This window comes from Gymnoscopelus microlampas (assembly GCF_963454915.1).
Source record: "Gymnoscopelus microlampas genome assembly, chromosome: 13".
Lineage (NCBI taxonomy): Eukaryota > Metazoa > Chordata > Actinopteri > Myctophiformes > Myctophidae > Gymnoscopelus > Gymnoscopelus microlampas.
The window spans coordinates 20134063-20152616 of record NC_139950.1 but is presented as its reverse complement, the minus strand read 5'-3'; the positions used below and the strand labels follow the sequence as shown (position 1 = coordinate 20152616).

The following is an 18554-nucleotide window of genomic DNA, read 5'->3' as shown; positions in this document are numbered from 1 at the left end:
GCCTTTGGTTTCTGGCCCCCAATCTGCCTTAGAAGGAAAGCTATGGATACGGCACCCAGCACATACTGTACATTACCTCAAGTCTAACTGAATGCAGCCGCAACCACATTATCTGCCTCTTTGAAATGAATATAAATCAAATATGAATAATTCATGGTTTGTTTTTGTGGCTGGGTTGCCATAAATTACGCCGATTAAACTGGCAAGTGCTGGCTTTGTGTTTCGGCAACCATGTCCTGAAGAACCCTTCCTCCATTCCTCATTAATCTGACAGGAGGAGCGAGTGTCACCAGTCTGAGCTACTTGGCAAAGTGACATGTAGGGTACAATACAGTTGAGGTTAAGGCATGTCGGTGGCATTGTTAGGGCATGTGGGGTTGCACGGTGGCCTGTAACCAAACAAATACAAGTTTGACCCCTATAACTGTCTAAGTGTCCTTGAACAAGAAGCTGAACCCCTGCCTCGTTGTTAATCACTTTGGATAAGAGCAGCAGCTACAGTAAATGGCAGAAACTTTAACTTCTTTATGAGGCATGGTTCCAAAGGGCTAGCCGTATAGAACAGCGTCGGTCTGTATGTATTTAAGTATATCCCCTGAGTAACCCATCTGTATGTCCCAAGAAAAGTAGACCAATCACAACGGACTACACAGCTCAGCTGTCATTGCTACGCCAATCACAGCTCAGACACTTTAGTACTCAGCTGACGCTGCCATGCAAGTCACTGCTCAACAATATTACTGTACCACACAAAAATCAGGTTAGCATCTTATGTTATCATTGATGATGTGCAGTTCGATCTGCCCAGGCGGCGATATGCCTTCCAATGAGCACACCTTTCTAGTTGCTGCTTCATTCACAAACTGAACACTTGAAAAAAAAAAAAAACATCACGTGAAAAACATCACGTGGATGCACCTGGGAGGGACGTATCATCAATGTTGTACCCTGGGGTCGACGGGTGTTTCGGGTCTCGCAACATACACCCTCACCCAGGTGACCCAGCCGGGGTCACCTGGGCTCTGTGGGTGGCCTCCTGTCCGGGCTTAAGGGAAGCCACACAATTATTATTGTTATTTTGTTTTACTTTTACAGTGTAGTTATTAATTGGGTAGAATGATGCTTACGGTAAAGTCAAGTCAAGTAGTACACATCTCTGTATCTACAGTAGTAACTGACAAATTAAGAGATGCAACTGTAATCATAAGAGATTTGAAAAATAACTCTGTAATGTTATCAGTTTTGATTGCATGATCTTCTGATTTCCACCACTGGCTGAAGCAAGGAGCCTCATATACTGTAGCTGCAATGCACGTGAGCACAAACCAGTTAGAGCTGGAGTTCAAATCAAATGCATATTTAAGTGTTGCTTGTGTTTTGGTCTACATAGTACTGCACTGCAACTGAATGGCGTCTGGTTCTTCTCTTGCTGTCAGTGTCCTGGCTATGGAGTGACACTGTTCTAATGTTTAACTCGTCCTCTCACTCCTCTCCTCTCAGCCCTCACGTGCTGAAGATACAAAGCCATCTCTCCATGGTTACTGTCAGCCAAACAACAGTCAACAGAATTTTGACCTGGAGGTATCCATTGTCCCGGGGAGCGGGGCTGAAAGTGAGCTACAGTCGCGTCTGCACTGCATCATGCCCCTTTCTCCCACTTGTGTTTATACCCTGAGAACAAGCTCTCGCTATGCGGTGCTGTTGTTTTCTGTTGAAGGTGAGCGTGGGGTTTCAACCTGCTAAATCAGCAGAGCCAGGGAACATTTAGCTTCCAACCTTCATGCACCGCATCCCAAAGTAAATGTTCCCAAGAAACTTCAATTGCTTCGGCCTGATTATCTTAATCCCCCGTATAACATTTTTGGAGCATACACAGCGTGCATTTCAAAATAAATGATAACTCAATCCCAATGTGAGCAATAATAATATTTAAACACTCGCATTTCTGAGGCGAGCCCACAGTAGCTCACGTCTCAGACATTTCCACTTGTCCTGTCTGCTGGATGGAAACAACTGTTCGTAGCTGTGCTTGAGGCTTATGTTGTGAGGCAGCACAGCGAGTGGAAGAAGACAAGTGAGGCTTTATCTGGCAGTTTGTGTCTCTGCTGTCTCCATCTAGGGCCAGGCAGTGAGGAAACGTCTTATTAACCACTTTCAACCTGGCGTCCCTATTTTGGGCATGTCATTATAGGCGAAAATGTTCACACATTTTCACACTTTCCATTTTCCCGAAAACAGCCAATCTACAAGCTCACAACGCGGTGGGGTGCGATGCGCTGTGAGCTTGTAGATTGTCCATTTGCACCGTGCAACACCTTCCTACGACAAAGTGTAAATCAGGCTTAAGTGGTAAAAGTTTCCCTCTCATCATCCGCCTGACCTACAGTACAGCACAAGTCTTACTTTCACTAACACCTCCATGTGAAAGACAGTGAGCGTATTATTTAGCTCTCTCGTGGGGCTCGGGTGGAAAATTTCCCTGGGTCTGAGGCGTGCTTTCTTTGGCACCCATGTCCTTAGGGCCAAAGCTTATTCATCTGTAACTGACAGCTTCACCTTAGCCGGGGAAACGGAGGAACTGGATTCCTCATATCACCAATGTCTGGCTGTTGGAAGAACATTCACAGCATGTTCTTGAATGATTTATCTGTAGGCTACTTATACTGTACTGACTTACTGAGGTAAATGCATTGAGAAAACAGCCTCAGTAAAAACAGCCTATTTATCGCATCCTCAGTGTTAATTTAACTCTTTTGTAAGAGAGTGTACAAATGTAACCAAATGGACCCTTACACAGGTCCATTTAGTTACATTTGTACACTCTCCAAGTTAAATTAACGCTGAGGATTTTACTGTGTAATACTGTGTAATAATATCTACATTGTATGTGATGGAAAGAGACAATCACAACCTGTGTTGAATATACTGTATACCGTATATTGAATGTATGATTATTTATTTATTAATCAATAGTAGCCACTTGCCTGATTTTTCATAGACATACTGTAGCCTACCTCTGATGTTTTACATGATGCCTTTGTGTTTTTACTCTTGATCTTCTTTCTTACATCTCTTTGTCAGTGGTAGAATTCTCCAGAGAATGTTAATTTTGCGTATAATGCGCATTTATAGAATTCCCATGGATTTTGTATCATGACTTCACTGAGCCACAGCATCAAAGAGACCAACATTTTGCAATTATGATTTTGTTTTTCTTTCTTTTCTACTTTTTTCTCTGTTTTAGTCAAGTCAGCAACCGTCTGGGAAATTACAAGGCACCAGGTGGCAACACCCGAGTCACCTCCCTCTTTCAAGTTCACCATTCTCTGAAATTGTGTTAGCCATATGTGTTTGACTCTGCACAACAATAAAAGACTAAAACATTATTTATCAAAAAAATAATATTCTTTTGAGTTGGTGAAAAAAAACTCAAACAAAAAACAATCTGACAAACAAGAAAACAAGCAGTGACTTGTGGTCAGAGAAACAAGTGGATTATTGTTCAGTTTTTAGTCTGTGGGAGTGTGTCATGTGATGCAAAAGTCTATTACTGTATAGCATCATTGTGATGTCAACATTATAAACCTACGGCAGTGGAATCCAGGGTTTCTTACGGTCAACCTGTTACTTTGGCCTGGGCCTTGTTGTAATAAAAATCAATCCAACAGGAGTCTTTTTGGCTTCTGTGTGATGTATTATCTGTTCTGCCTTGGGGGCTCAGGGAAGACTAAACCAAGCAACAAGAGAATAGTCTGAGACTGCTAGGCTATAGCGTATGAAAGATTACCCATGCTTTTATTAAATACAATCACTACAGCAACACAGCGAAATATTATACATTCTGCGTTTGCTTATGTTTGCAAGTCCCACTGTATAGAACTCCTGGAAATAGTAATGGTACCTCGCTTGCATAACACAATGCGTTACAAATCAAGGCCAGAAAGCCAGAAGATCCCACAGATAACAGAAATAACCCTTTTTTATCACTCCAAAATCTGATATGAGACACCAAAGCCAAAGTAAGGGAACATGATTGCAATGTTCATAATAGTGTATATAAAGTATTTGTATTGAGTTTCATAAAACACTGGTATTTCCTGGCATTTTGAGTCAAATAGCTTTGGAATTTCCACGGTAATACCTCTAACATATTACACAACACGCTGTACTGCTGTGGCCACAACATCTTCTGTAAGTAGTAGGGAGTTTGTTAAGGGTCCACGCCTGTCAAATGAAGACTGTCATCATGTCAGCGATGTACCATTGCAGGTATAAATACAGTAATTAACTTGACTGCAAAGGTTTCCATTACTCATGTTTGAATGTTGCTGTATACGCTATGCAAATGTAAGCCCTTTACTTGTAACGGAAGGATTTTCCAATGGCTAAGGCCCTTGCCACGACATGGGGGTTTTCTTGCGTGGGGAAATGCTTATGTCTCCTACCATCTGGTTTTACGACAGATTGAGACGCCTTGACTGGGTTGGTCGCGGTTGTTTACGGACATTCTGAGGTCTTCGACTGATTTGGGGCAGTTCGCCACTGTGACCCACGCCATGACAGAAATGGGATTGAACCCAGCTAATTATTTGCATGTGAAATAATTAGCTTGCTAACGCAAACATGGTCGGTACTTATGGACGTCCTGTGTTCATGCAGCGGGAGGGAGTAAGGATTGCTATCTAGGCCCCTCAGACCAAGATTGGTACATTGTCACTTAAAAGACAAATATATGTTGGTGTTAAGGTGACAGCCCCTTATCTTGCAAATGTGAAGGACTTCCTGTGTGTGATGTTGAAGAGGAACATGTCTGGCTCTGAGGGCCTCCATAGGGTCTTGTATTGACTCCCCCTACAGTATATGTATGTGCCTACACTTTAGGGCGTATGGGAGATGGAGGGTAGGGTTGAGGGATGCATTGTATGAAGGGGTGGTTGGGTTCAAGGGTACAAAGGCATGTGTAATCACATACTGGCCAGTGTCTTGCTCTTTCAAACTGTTAGCCTACTTTAACATTATCAAGTCAACATATCTTAGCTAGACATAGGAGGGCACGTCCATTGCTTTGCTCTGGACAAAGTTTGAGTTTTACAGGTTTTACAACCGCATATCCCTGCACATTCTGGTTGATGGATAGGTGGGTCTAAGAACAAGACCGACCCCCCCCCCCCCCCCCCTCTTCACTTGAAACAGCTGATTTATGTCTGGTCCTGGACACTTGTGTTCTGTGGTTTGGAATGCAGGGAATTTTTAAGACCCCTCCTCTGCTTGTCCCCTTCCACTTGCAAACAAATGGAGCAGGCGCCTGGTTGGACAGATGAGGGGCTGCTCACCCAGAACTGCTCCCACAGCAGGGCAGGCAGGCAGAATGTGAGGAATGCCAGGGGCGAGAAAATAAATCCATTCTATCCTTCTCTCTGCCAGTCTATCGTCCTTTATTTCCTGGATAAGACATCCCTTGTCTTGTCTTTTCACTGTCCTACGTTATTCTGTTCTTCACTCCTTGTGTAAAGTTAATTTTCTCTCTCTCTCTCTCTCTCTCTCTCTCTCTCTCTCTCTCTCTCTCTCTCTCTCTCTCTCTCTCTCTCTCTCTCTCTCTCTCTCTCTCTCTGTTTTAGAATAAACACTCATATCCTCAGTGTATTACCTACGCTTGCAAGAAATTAAGCAAAATAGGACAAAATGTATTTATTTGTGTTACAATAATAAAAACACAAATATGCATAGTATTCTGTTCCTTGAAATAGTCATGTGGCAAATGAATTGTGTGGCAAAGAAAACAGTGCTTTGTTAAACACAATACAGGTCACGTGAAATGCATTATTTTAATGCTTTTTGTGTGTGTAAAAAAATGAAAAAAGCTAATGCAACCTCAAAACTTAAGTACCTTTTATATAAATGGCTGATGTCAGGAAAATAAACCAAAACTATAATTCATTATTATTAATTTAATCCAGGAGAAAAAAACAAAACAAAGGCACAATGGCTGTGTTTTAGTTGAAATTCAATAGTGCATGCATCTTAAACATGCTGGTAGCATCTGACAAACAAAGAAGAAAAATCAACACTCCATAGAAGCAACAATAGTTATTTGTTTTGACAATAAAAACATAAGCAAGTTCATATTTTAGCTCATTTTCATCACAATGATATATCCAGACACCATTTGATTGCTTCATGAGTCTCTCATGGCTTATAGTTAATAATTTCCCCCTTTTCCACCCCTGAGGCCATAGCACTGCTCAAGGCCTGCTCTTTACAGTGGGTTGATCCATGATGTTGAGCACATCATCCAGGATGGACGGGCCCAAATCCAGTTCGAGGGAGAGCAGCGACCCTGTGATCTGGGCGAGGGAATCCTTGGGAAACTCCAAATCAAAATCGCAGATGCGCCCCTCCTCCATCCCACTGTCCCTGTCCACCCAGTCTCCAATGCAGTCGGAGAGCTCCTTTTCATAACCAAGAGTAATGTCATTGTTGAAGCGTCCATAGCCATTGCAGTTGCTATTCCCGTTGAAGCCCCTGCTGCCATTGAGACTCCCGTTGTAAACGGCACTGCTGTGCCCTTTGCCATCGTAGCTGTCGTAGCTGTCACTGCTCGTGCTGCTGTACAGGCTTCCGTTGGCCTTGAAGCTGCCCTTGTTGCCACCGTTGATGTAGTAGGATGACGGCTTCTCACGCCCCCTTTCACCTTTGTTCATTTTATTGGCTTTGGAGACAGCCTTGCTGATCGGCTCCTCTGGTTTCTCCGGTGCCAGATCCAGAAGGACGTCAGGTTTCGATCGGATGGCGCTGGGTGGTGGGGAGGGCTCACCGCTAAAGACGTCCATGGAGCGTAGCAATTCGTCCATCTGCATGATCTCCAGTTCTTGCATCCGGTCAGGGTTTATGGATGCCGGAGCCCCCACTATGTCCTCCAGTGGCTCCGGGGGCAGCGGGAAGACACCGGAGGAGATATGGGGAAGAGTGAGGGCCTGGCAACCGCCGATGGTAGGGAGGGAGATGGCATTCTTGAGAACGGGGGAGGGGGTCTCTGCAAAGGAAGCTTCGGAGGCGCTGTTTGTTCGCAGATAGTCGTTTTGGATGCCAAACTGAGGCTGGGCTGTCTTGTCCTTCCCTGGCAGGAGTTCAAACTTCCCCTGAAGGAAGGACATGTCTCCAAAGGTGTCTCTCCCCCCACCCCGACCAATGTGGACAGTGTGGCGGAAGTCCCCCAGGGGTGGACTGATCATATCTGGGGACAGCATGTCTCTCAGGCGACATTTTTTCCCTTTCTTACTATTGATGGGTTTCAGGTAGATGGGAGCTTTAGCCGGCATGTCGTCAGATATGCAGGACAGAACAATAACAAAAAATAATAATCTTTATATGGTTTTGAACGTGATACAGTCTACAGGGCGTCCCTGGTGAGATGCTCGAGTTACATTCTCAGTAAGGCAGGGGTCATGTGCAACTCCAAAAATAACTTTGGTAGTGTCATTGATCAGGAAATGGGATTCCAAGTTCTAGCGGTGATTATGTTGGGGGGGTCGCAGAAAGGTCGACCAGCCTCTGTTCTGAAATGAGATGGAAATGGAGAACGGTCAGATCTTCAGGTCAATAGCATCAGTTAAAAAAAAACATGTTGACACTAAACATATTTCCGTGGGTTTGCTGCTGGGGGTATACTGCATGCAAGGGGTCTATGTTACATCAGGCATTCCATTCAATATTTATATAACAAATTTGAACCCATTGCTGACAGATTTACTGAAGTCTCCATGAGGCCTTCCACTACTGATCTACAGCTCCTGTCACCCAGCCATCCCGATAAAGAAATCTGATTACCAACAGTCCCTAAATTAATTCCTGGAGCCGAGACATAATATCCTCATCCCCCTGCATCTGGCGAGCGAAGGAGCCAGCACAGTAAAATACTCAGTGTTGGGTCAATTTTTACACTCTCAGGGTTAAATGAACACTGAGGATTGTACTGCAAGAGTGGAGGAGGATGAGGCCCGGTACAAAGTTCTTCTGCTGCTGCCATTGTTCTGCTCACATTCACGTTTCCAACAATGCAAGCGCCTCCGATGGCTTCCCCCTGTTCTGGATGTGCTAATGTGGAACAGCTGGACAGCAGATTGGGCGGAGAGAGGCAATGGGGGAATTTACTAGGATCAGGGCAGGGTAGGAAGTTTAGGGGAGGCCTACTGCTTAGACACGCACAGAGATGGAAGAAAGAGATGAGGATGGGGGGGGTGGCAGCATGAGGAAAAAAGGGGTTTAAGGGGTCTAGGGGGCTTGCATGATAAAGGGAGAGAGAGAGAGAGAGGGATTACAGGGTGTATTTTAAGAGACAAGGCAATGCAGATTGTGATTTGAACTGGCATTGATACACAGAAGGCTTAATAGCTTTTAACCACTTAAACTATTGCATGTCAAATAGCAAAAATAGCAGATCTTGTACAAGCTAACAACGCGTCACAAGTTCAACACGATGCGTTGTGAGCTTGTATATCTACTTTCACAGAATGTTTGCCTATTTTTTCAGAATGTTTGCCTATTTCCGCCAAATGTTCGCCTACTATCATGATATGCCAAGAATCGGGACGCTAGGGTTCATGTGGTTAATAACGGCTGGGAGGCCAGTTATACAGTAGCTTCCAGCATCTTAACAAAAGAGGTATTGGATTTCATAAGAGAGAGCTGATGCACTTATTTTTTAATTATTCAGTTTCAAGTGAAAATGTCCTTTTTCGGTTTTACCATTTGAAATGACACAGTGAAACCAAGGAGATGGAAAAAAATAGAAAGGGAGTCGTGTGTGTGTGTGTGTGTGTGTCTCTGTGTGTGTGTCTCGGGGGGGGGGGGGGGGGGGGGGGGTTACAGAGGGAGAGAGCGCTTGCCCATTTATAGACATATTTACTTATGAGAGGTCTGTCAGCAGTGACCGTCTGACACAGTGCACGGCTGCACAGCCGTGCCTGGGCGGTCCACCGCACAAAACATAACATAACAAAACAAAACGGTTGACTGACAAAACATCCACATTCTTGCTGCAGCTGACCCCATAGAGACGCACTACAGCAGTCTTATCAGAACCTCTTAAAAGCAGGCCATATTTATCCAGCCGACACATTAGAGGGGGAGAGAGAGACACACAGACACTTGCCGTGCATTTGAGTTCCAAATTTAACTAGATACCGCTTGATATGTAGACCTAATTTTTCACCATGACGTGTTTACATTCTTGCATTTTAGGTATTTTGGCTGGTCTAGAGAGACTTGAATCAAGTGTTCACTGAAGTAGTGTTTCCCAAACAAAATGGGTCGGGACCCATTTTTGGGTCACGGACCTATTTTTTCCTACAAAATAAATTGAAATTATTTATTTTTTTAAATCAGATTTTCCCCCATAAATATATATATTTGAAAGAAAATAGCATATGTAAGCTTACAACGCATTGCATTGTGACGTGTTTTTTTGCAATTGAATAGGGCTTGAGTTGTTAACTCATAATGTATTTTTGTGCGTTTAGATCCCGGGGATACACCAAATGTATCTTTTGGGTCTCGAGCTGAAAAGTTTGGGAACCACAGCACTAAAGCCTGATTTATACTTAGTTTCATGCCGGTGTCTCACATCAAAAATAGCCGATGTACAAGCTCACAATGTGCACGCATAGCATGCAGTTTGGATTGTGTTTCCGATTAATTTGTGTGTGTTTTTGTCTCTAGTTGCTTTTGACCTCATCTGTACTAATTAGGGTTATATGTAGAAGTTAACCATTTATCATGTGTCTAATCATTAAACCATAACTACAAACTAGACTAGACACATTAGTACAGCACTACCACTTTTAACTCAAATGATCTCGCTGTATCATTAACCGCACCATTACATTTTCACCTCACCATGTCTCTCAACCTTGACATAGAGAAAAATATATAGTGATACAGAAAATGTTCTCACTTTGGTTGTAGGTGATTACAGCCCAAATAAACCTGTCACTTAGCAGGCACTATGGTGCTATACATAGACATGACAAACACAGTGGAAGGATGCAAACATGTGTGAGTATGTTGAACGGCAACGCCGCCCTCCAAGGGGGACCTTGTGTGTTTGAGTGTGAGCGTGAGTGTTTGTACGAGGTGCTTGACTGGGCTCGTGAGAGATAGCAGTTTTGAATGGCTGCCATGTGTGCGAAAGAGAGCATGTTTGTTTGCGAATAGCGAGAGAGAGAGGGAATGAGGGAAGGTGTGTGTGGGCGGAAGGGAGGGGGATGAGAAGAACTGCTGCAGTGTTTGATGCAAGATGGCTCAAGTTAGATTACTTGCTAGCTTGGCTCCTTTCTATCTCGTTGTCTCCATCAGTCATCCTCTCCTTTAGTCTTTGCTGTCATTTTCCCTTCCTCCACTGCTCAATAATGCCTGACCTTGACAACAGATGCACGTGCTGCGGTGGGAAATCAGGCCACGATTGGAAGTGAAACTAATGCACCACGCTGCCTGCCTCTGTGGGTGGTGCTCAGAGTGTGTATGCTGCGTCTATAGCTATAATATCCACCCTGTGGCTAATCACAAGAAATAAAGGTCACTACTCCACCACTGGATCTACACAGTAAAATCCTGACCCATACAGGTCCATTTGGTTACATTTGTACAATGTCTGAGTTATACACAGATAAATTAGCAACAAGGATTTTACTGTGTAGCACTTCCTGTCTGATATACTCATGGAATTGTATTGGTCTGCCAGCTTTGTCTCTGACAAATGTAAACTCATTTTTTTCTCAAGTGACTTGAAGAAAATGCAAAGCCTCCTGCTTTATTATGATAGAAGATCATGACATGGTTTGAAATCAATAGCCCGGATGGAATGTGTAGGAAATCCTTGACCAGGGGATCAACCCGGCTCTTCCTGAAGCACTTCAAGGGGAGACATCTGCTGCTGTGCATCCTACTCAAGGTCAACAGTTGTGGCCCCTGAGAAGAAGTCAGGTGGTATGGTGAAAGGTTAACCTTCATGTCAGCCATCCCACTGGTGGTCCAGTTTAGCCCATGTGGCAAACATGACAGGAATGCTAGGGGTCACCATCAAATAAATTATGAGGAACAAAAAAACAACAATACCACTACACTGTCTCAGTGTTCGCTTAGTGGAATCCAATTTTTGAATTAAGTTCATTGGGTAATTATAAATAATTGAATCAAACTCTATATAGGGCATTTCAAAAGCTACACTCATGTTGGCCCGACCGGAAATCAATTAGTTACAGTAGCTCAGGATAGCCCTGCATGATGCCTCATGGCCTGCTGACCCGATGAATCCATTTCTGTCTCGTCGGAGTGTTAGAAGTTGAGCAGGTGCATTCTGGTGGAGCTTACAGCCAAAGCCAGATATGCACTCTTCTTTTGGAACGGGCCCAGAAGAAGCAGCGTGGCACGTGCTGCCCTCTCTAAGCCAGGCGGCGACGCCACTGCAGAATGCGGTCACGGTTTTCATTTACACCTCCGGGGAAGGAGGCATGCAGTGGCGCCTACCTCAGGATTGCTATCCACTCCTGACAAGTGCTGCAGGATAGAGGCATGTGTGTGTGTGCATGTGTGCGTGTGTGCGCGCGTGTGTGTGTGTGTGTGTGTGTGTGTGTGTGTGTGTGTGCGTGCGTGTGTGTGTGTGTGTGTGTGTCATTGGGTCAGCTGTGGCTATCTTTGCAGGCATAATGAGATCTGGAGTCTCTCCAGCCTTGACGATGAGGCTTTGCCTCATCACTGCAACGGAAGGGGGAATTATGTGCCCCCTTTGGGGGTTAGTTATTATTATTGGGGGGGTGTTGCTGTGTCTTCAAGTGTAATGACAGACAGATATGGGGTAATGGGAGAAGGGAGTATGTGATAATTAAAGATACTGCTCATGCCTTGTCTGGCTATTTTGGGCTATTTTGGGTCACGTGCCAAATAACTGGGTCAATGTATTCCTGGAGCTTTTTAGTGGACGTTGGTGCCAAAAAACTAATCCGGTTCCAGTTTGACGATGCTTTACAGCTCACTATCGTTGCAGACTGAAATACACCACAGCCAGAGACAGAGCGACAAAAGGAAGAGGGCTTGGCAGAATGGCTGTTTAAATTCTGACATGCATAAGGCTTTTTCTGTCTTCAAAACAGAAAGCCCCGACTACATTTTTGTCCCATATGGGCATTACTGTGCTCAGTGTGCTGATGTTCTTGCATTACAGCGGAGATGCTCAGGCTCTCACTGAAAATGAAGTGCTATTCTGTCACATTGTAATGACTGTATTATAGACTGTAATATACACAGGATAATAACAGAGGGACAAACTTGGTGACAATGTACTTGTACTTCTGCCCGGTTTTCCTTTACAGGACACCTCATGCTGAAGTATCCTACTGTATGACTAGAACTGTGAAGTTAATAGGTTTGCAATCCCGGTCTTGACTTCTGTCGTATCTATGAATAGCTGAAAGACCCTCAGTTTGGGCTGTTATAAAAAGAATAGACACATACCACACATGATAATGGTACCCTTGCAGAATAGACCAAGCTGTTTGTTACATAAAAAAGCCCTCAATTACAGGCAAAGGCCTTCCTTTGGGGGCCTGGTGGCTGCACTGGGACTATGGTGAATAGCAGGGTGGAGTATTTGTTCTGTCTCTCTTTTGCTCTCCCTGGTGCCACCCGCAAGCACACGCACCGTTTGCCAGAGTTATCCTTGGCAAAAACGGGGCAGGAAACCATATGAAAACACATGAAACATGAAGACAACACAAATGCATCTTGGCAAAGTGATGAGCGCGCAGACCTTTCTCCCGCTTCACCCTTAAAACTCCTCTGAATCGGCTCCCTCAAGAGATTAAAGCAAAAGCCAGCTCTGCATTTTGGTGGAACATGCCTTAAGCATGTAGCCAGACTAAAAATGTCTCTCTTGGAAAGAGGGGTATCATGTTGCTCTTAACAGTTCAGCCCTTGTGTTGTATGTATGAGAGCGTTTGCTGAGCAAACATTCTTAGACCGGCTAAACTTACCATGCACGCTTTCACACTTTGCCTGTCGCTGAGCAAACAACCTAATATTCTGCTGCTACACGCCCTTGTCACAAACCGAAGCACTGTAAGGTATAGCAAAGAAAAAACAAATCCATGAAGTTCTAATAATATTAAACCAGTATCTAAATCACCTCTCCACAGAGCATGACAGTACGGTGGAACTAGACACAATGCTGGCTGCTCTCACTCACCTATGATATTCCAATGGAGGGGTCTTGATCCTTGCTGGTGATCCTGGCTGCTCTCCTGAACGTTCGGGTCCACAGATTGATATGCACAGTGTGCAGCCGGTGGTGTGTGGCTCCCGTGCCTTGTTGACACTGCTATGTCTTCTGTCTCTGCCTTCAGGGACACGCTCCTGTCGGCTGGGATGTCTGCCGGACAGCTGTTTTGGAATTCTTCTCACAGGCACAGTTCCCCTCTGAAGCAGTCTCCTCCTACCCCCTCCTCTCTCTCTCTTTCTCTCTCTCTCTCTCTGTCTCGCTCCTACTCCTCAGAATTTCTCTCTCTCTTGCTTCCTTCTCTCTCCTCTCTCTCCCCTTTCTGTCTTTTCTCTGTCCTGCTCTGTCTCTTCTCTCTCCTTTTCCTCTCCCTCCCTCTCTTCTGTCCTTCTGTCCTTCTCTCTCTCTCTCTCTCTCTCTCTCTCTCTCTCTCTCTCTCTCTCTCTCTCTCTCTTCTCTCTCTCTCCTGCAGCACCTGTGCTCGTATGTCTTCCCTCCTACCAAGACCTGCTTGTTTCTAGCAGGCTTGAGGATCCTCCCAGCTTCCTGTCCCGAATATTAGCTATGACGCACGTGTCCCCTGGATGGACGGACGGACGAACAGACAGAGAGACAGCAGTGGGAAGTGAAGCTTTGCACTGTGCTGTGGTGTGTGTGTGTGTGTGTGTGTGTGTGTGTGTGTGTGTGTGTGTGTGTGTGTGTGTGTGTGTGTGTGTGTGTGGAGGAGGCTGGCGCTGTGCACCGAGAGATGCTGCCTCACAAAATGCCTCTCTTTCCCAAAACGGTGGTGTCTTACTCTTGGTTTGTTTGTGCACAAACTGTACTGCAGCAGTCTCTCTGGCTCTGTGTCTCCTCTCCACTCTGCCTCTGCCTTCAATCTGATAAGAGTCAATCTAGGAGGCAGGCAGACAGCAAACACTTGACTGGCTGCTTTCAGGGGGCTGTCTCTCACCTCTCTCTCTCTCTCTCTCTCTCTCTCTCTATCTCTCCCTCTTCTCTGTCTCTCTCTCGCACGCACACGCACACGCACACACTATATGCTCACTATGGAATTATTTTCTTCCTATAAATCCGCATTTTCTCCTGCATGAAATAATGCACGGTGTATCGCTTGCAATTGCCAGAATTGGGATATGGGACATTTGCTGAATGGACTCATTACTAATACTGCAGAGTGCTGCAGTACTGCAGTGTATCAGAGGACTGTTATTAATTGGCAAATGGACAACACATGAGCTGCTGCAGCAGAAGTAGACTTCCTTGGTAGGAATGTCACCACAAAATGTACTGAAATAAAAAATAAACTAAATCACTGTTTTGGTACAGTACTCAAATGCAAGGTGAGAGGAGAGACCTCATCACGCCTAATGGTGATCTGACCTGATGCCCTCGAGTCAAGGACACAGCCTTTTCAGATATCTGTTCTTTTCTTGATCAACCCATTAAAACCGGGAAAGCATCTGTGTCATGTTCAATTTTAGCGTTGGATATTACAAAATAGCAGATATACAAGCTTGTACATCTGCTATTTTATTTTTAAATTTGGAAAATCTTGAACATTTTGAATAATTTTGCATTTTTTAACACAAATCTTCTATTCTGGGGGTCCCTGGCACAAAACATTTTCAGATGGGGTTCCACGGCCATATATATATATATACAGTATATCATTTTGGGGTGCTTGGCACGAAAAAGTTTGAGAACTACTGGTTTAGAAGGGATTTGTAGAATCGGCCTCAGGTCTTAATGGGTTAGAGAAAAAGCCCACATCACCTCACAAACCGATACTGCACTGTCATGCTTTGTGTAAATGAGATTTGGGAAGTGAAAGAACGGTGTTGTGAATCTATATGTTTGGAGAGAGGGAGGGAGAGAGACAGAGAGAGAGAGAGAGAGAGAGATACAGTATGGAGATATGGAGAAAGACAGGGAGATAAAGGGAAGCAGAGGTGTGTGTGTGTGTGTGTGTGTGTGTGTGTGTGTGTGTGTGTGTGTGTGTGTGTGTGTGTGTGTGTGTGTGTGTGTGTGTGTGTGTGTGTGTGTGTGTGTGTGTGTGTGTGTGTGTGTGTGTGTGTGTGTGTGTGTGCGTGCGTGTGCATGTGGCTCTCTTTGTGGTGGGCAAATGGGGTGAATACAAGTCCTTGCAAGTCTAAATAGTATGCTGCCAATAATCCTGTCACGTCCGACATATATGAACAATCACAGGCTTCAACAAATTCCCTTGTCATCTCTGGAACATTCGACATGGATAGCACACTCTTCTAATCCGCTTCCACCCTACAATGAAGTCCAGCGTGACAGATGTGCCAGTGTAATAACCAGCCATATATAAGGCATTGTCAAGTCCCACACTGAAATGAATGTTGTTAGGTCGCCTCTGTGTGTGGACAGTTTACAGTTGCAGAGACACCCTCAATTTAAGTTACACAGCCATCACTTTGCACCAGTTAAACAGCACTTGCGAATACACATCTCTTCCAATAGCAGTGTAAGTGTCACCGGAGGTGATGTCATCCAGCCTTCCATGTGGCCAGCATATGATCTTCTAACTCGAGAAGGACGATAAACCTCGGAAACTCCGGAGCCCTGTAGGGCATGCTACTGTGCTAAACTAAAAATAACTTCTCCCGCAAGATGAATTACTCAACAGTAGAGCGATTCATCCTCAGAGCCCTAACCAGACAATTCCCATCCAACATTAGATGGATTTCAGGGGCCTGAAAAGGCCTTGATATACTTTGACGCACAAGGTGTATGTAGTGCAACCAAACTAGCGGATCTACAAGCTTACAACATGTCGCACTTCAAAGTGTTGTGAGCTTGAAGATCTACTATTTTTGGTGCACAACATGGTTGCGCATAAAAGTATAAATCTGGCTAACCTGAATCACTCCACTCACACTTGCAACTTCAGCTGCAAAATGGAGGGTTGGGTTTTTGGAGTTTTTTTTCCACCTGCCATTCACCATTCACAGTGGTTCCTCCATGGAACCTTGGAGGCAACATCACTGGATACAAAATTGTAGCTTAGGGCGGTTCTGCCGAATACAAAATAATTGCCAGGAATATCGTTGTCATCTTGTTTTTTGTTTTGTTTTTCCCCCCATCACAAGTCGTGTTTTGGTGATGTGCTGTGGGAGGAACAAGTCAACTTTTATTCCAGTTCATCTATTTCCATGAGGTGCCATTTGCTTTGGCGCAGGTGTTTGCCTCTCGAACAAGACGGTTCTCTGTACAGTATGTGGTTTTTCTCCCCACACAGTAAAATCCTCAGTGTTAATTCATCCATTTGTAACTCAAGAGAGTGTACAAATGTTACTAAATTTACCCATAAGGGTCCATTTGAAACATTTCCTTTTAAAGTGAACACAGAGGATTTTACTGTGCAGTACAGTACTGTAGGTGAACTGTTCCACTGAGCTCATCTGACTCAACACCATGATCCGGTAAACAGGCCTGTCTCAGTCTATCAAAAGTAAATGTCTGACTACAAAAATAAATAAAAAATAGTAAATCTGATGGTGTATTTTACAGTGTCATAGTTGAATTAACACTCAAATTTGCAGCATATAGTTTCTCCTTTGCTGTTGCAAAAGAACCAGCTTTCTTTCCTGCTGTAACTCTTGAGTACAGAATGATGCTGTCTGTGTGGCTGATGACTCTCTCTGTCTCACACATTTACTGTAGGTTCTAATTCTTGCCTAACAGCTCATCCGATCGACACATCCTGTCTTTTACTCCACCCTTCCCTCCGCCAGATGCTATAATAGGCGCATTCACACCCATTATGGTGTAAGCTACCTCATTATCACTTGGTGTTTGAGGGAGGAAACGGGAGCATAGTGAGAAATATGAAACGAAAAAGAAAAAAAAAACAGTCTGTTTTTGGGATATGTTTTCATGTCAGGGTGTGTGGTTGATGACTTTATACTCCTGTTTTGTTAGGCGATGGTTGCACTTGCCTTGTCAGTGGAATATTTTATCATTTGATCATACCAGGACAGGACAATTAATATATTGTCACAGGATATTACAAATGTTTGAAGAGTTTGGAAATCGGAAGTTGACACATTTTGAAGAAAAGCCATTATAGTCATTATGCAGCAAAGTCTATGAACAGTGTAAAGAGAACTAGACAGGTGCGCTCAGTAGCACGCAAATCTACACCAGGGGGCATGCCCTAATAATAATAGCGATGCATGCCGTGAAATGACTACTTAGAGCCATGAAACATGGCATATGATTATCAGTTGTATATCGTCTCTACTGTCTTCCTCCCTCTCTCTTATAAACATTCATTGTCTACCTCTCTATCTGTCTGTCAGATTGCTGTCCTTCAAATTTCTCTAGTTGTTTGATTGTGATCGCTGTACTGTCATTGACATTATGCCTACACAAGTTGACAGTCAATTGTACAGTACATGAAACTGGAAAGTAATGGCATGTAAGGCAGAAAGGTATAAGGTAGCAGACCATGCCAGCATAGTCTCAGGAATGAGACCTCAAACCTGTGTGTGTGTGTGTGTGTGTGTGTGTGTGTGTGTGTGTGTGTGTGTGTGTGTGTGTGTGTGTGTGTGTGTGTGTGTGTGTGTGTGTGTGTGTGTGTGTGTGTGTGTGTGTGTGTGTGTGTGTGTGCGTGCGTGCGTGCGTGCGTGCGTGCGTGCGTGCGTGAGAGAGGGAATTGGGTAGTTACTAGTCTAGATCCTATAACTTGGACGGATAGATGCCCAATTGGGTAGTTCCAGAGCATAGCCTTGCAGGACACATATTCCATAGCCTGAAGGGAAGCTAGATCTGATATTATTACACAATGTACATTATATAGGATAGTTGTCACTGACTAGTTAGAACAAATATTTGGGAATTGAGGTCCTTGACCTGCTAGCAATGTGCACAGACACTAATCGGCCATGTAGTATGCCAGAATAGCTACGGAGAGACACACAAATACACACAGAGACAGACACGGGTGAATGCATGAATCTCCTGGTGGAGATTAATTGCAAGCATTTTGACGTTAAGTACTGTATATACTGTACAGTATGATCTTATTAAATCATACTTTATGATCAGTCCTCAAACCGTCAATGAAATAACAATACACAGTGCCAGATGAGAAATGATAAAATAACAAAGATTTGTAGGCCTATTGCAATAACAATGAAAACACTCCCTTTACTCTGAACTCTCATGGGGGTTGTTCAGACATTTAAGCAGTCCTCTGTTTTCTGACATTTGTCAGCATTCTTTTACAACCTGTAAAAACATGAAACCTTCTAAACTCTCC

General features: G+C 44.1%; 1 protein-coding gene across 1 annotated transcript; it reads right to left on the bottom strand.

Annotated features, from left to right (window-relative positions):
- Positions 1-5673: 5673 nt before the first annotated feature.
- Positions 5674-13692, bottom strand: cdc42ep3 (CDC42 effector protein (Rho GTPase binding) 3). Its single transcript, XM_084075709.1, has 2 exons — positions 13238-13692; positions 5674-7556 (listed from the first exon to the last, which is right to left on the bottom strand). Exon 2 carries the CDS (start codon positions 7317-7319, stop codon positions 6243-6245), a length of 1077 nt encoding a protein of 358 aa, XP_083931835.1. The 5' UTR covers positions 7320-7556; positions 13238-13692; the 3' UTR covers positions 5674-6242.
- Between the last annotated feature and the right edge of the window lie 4862 nt (positions 13693-18554).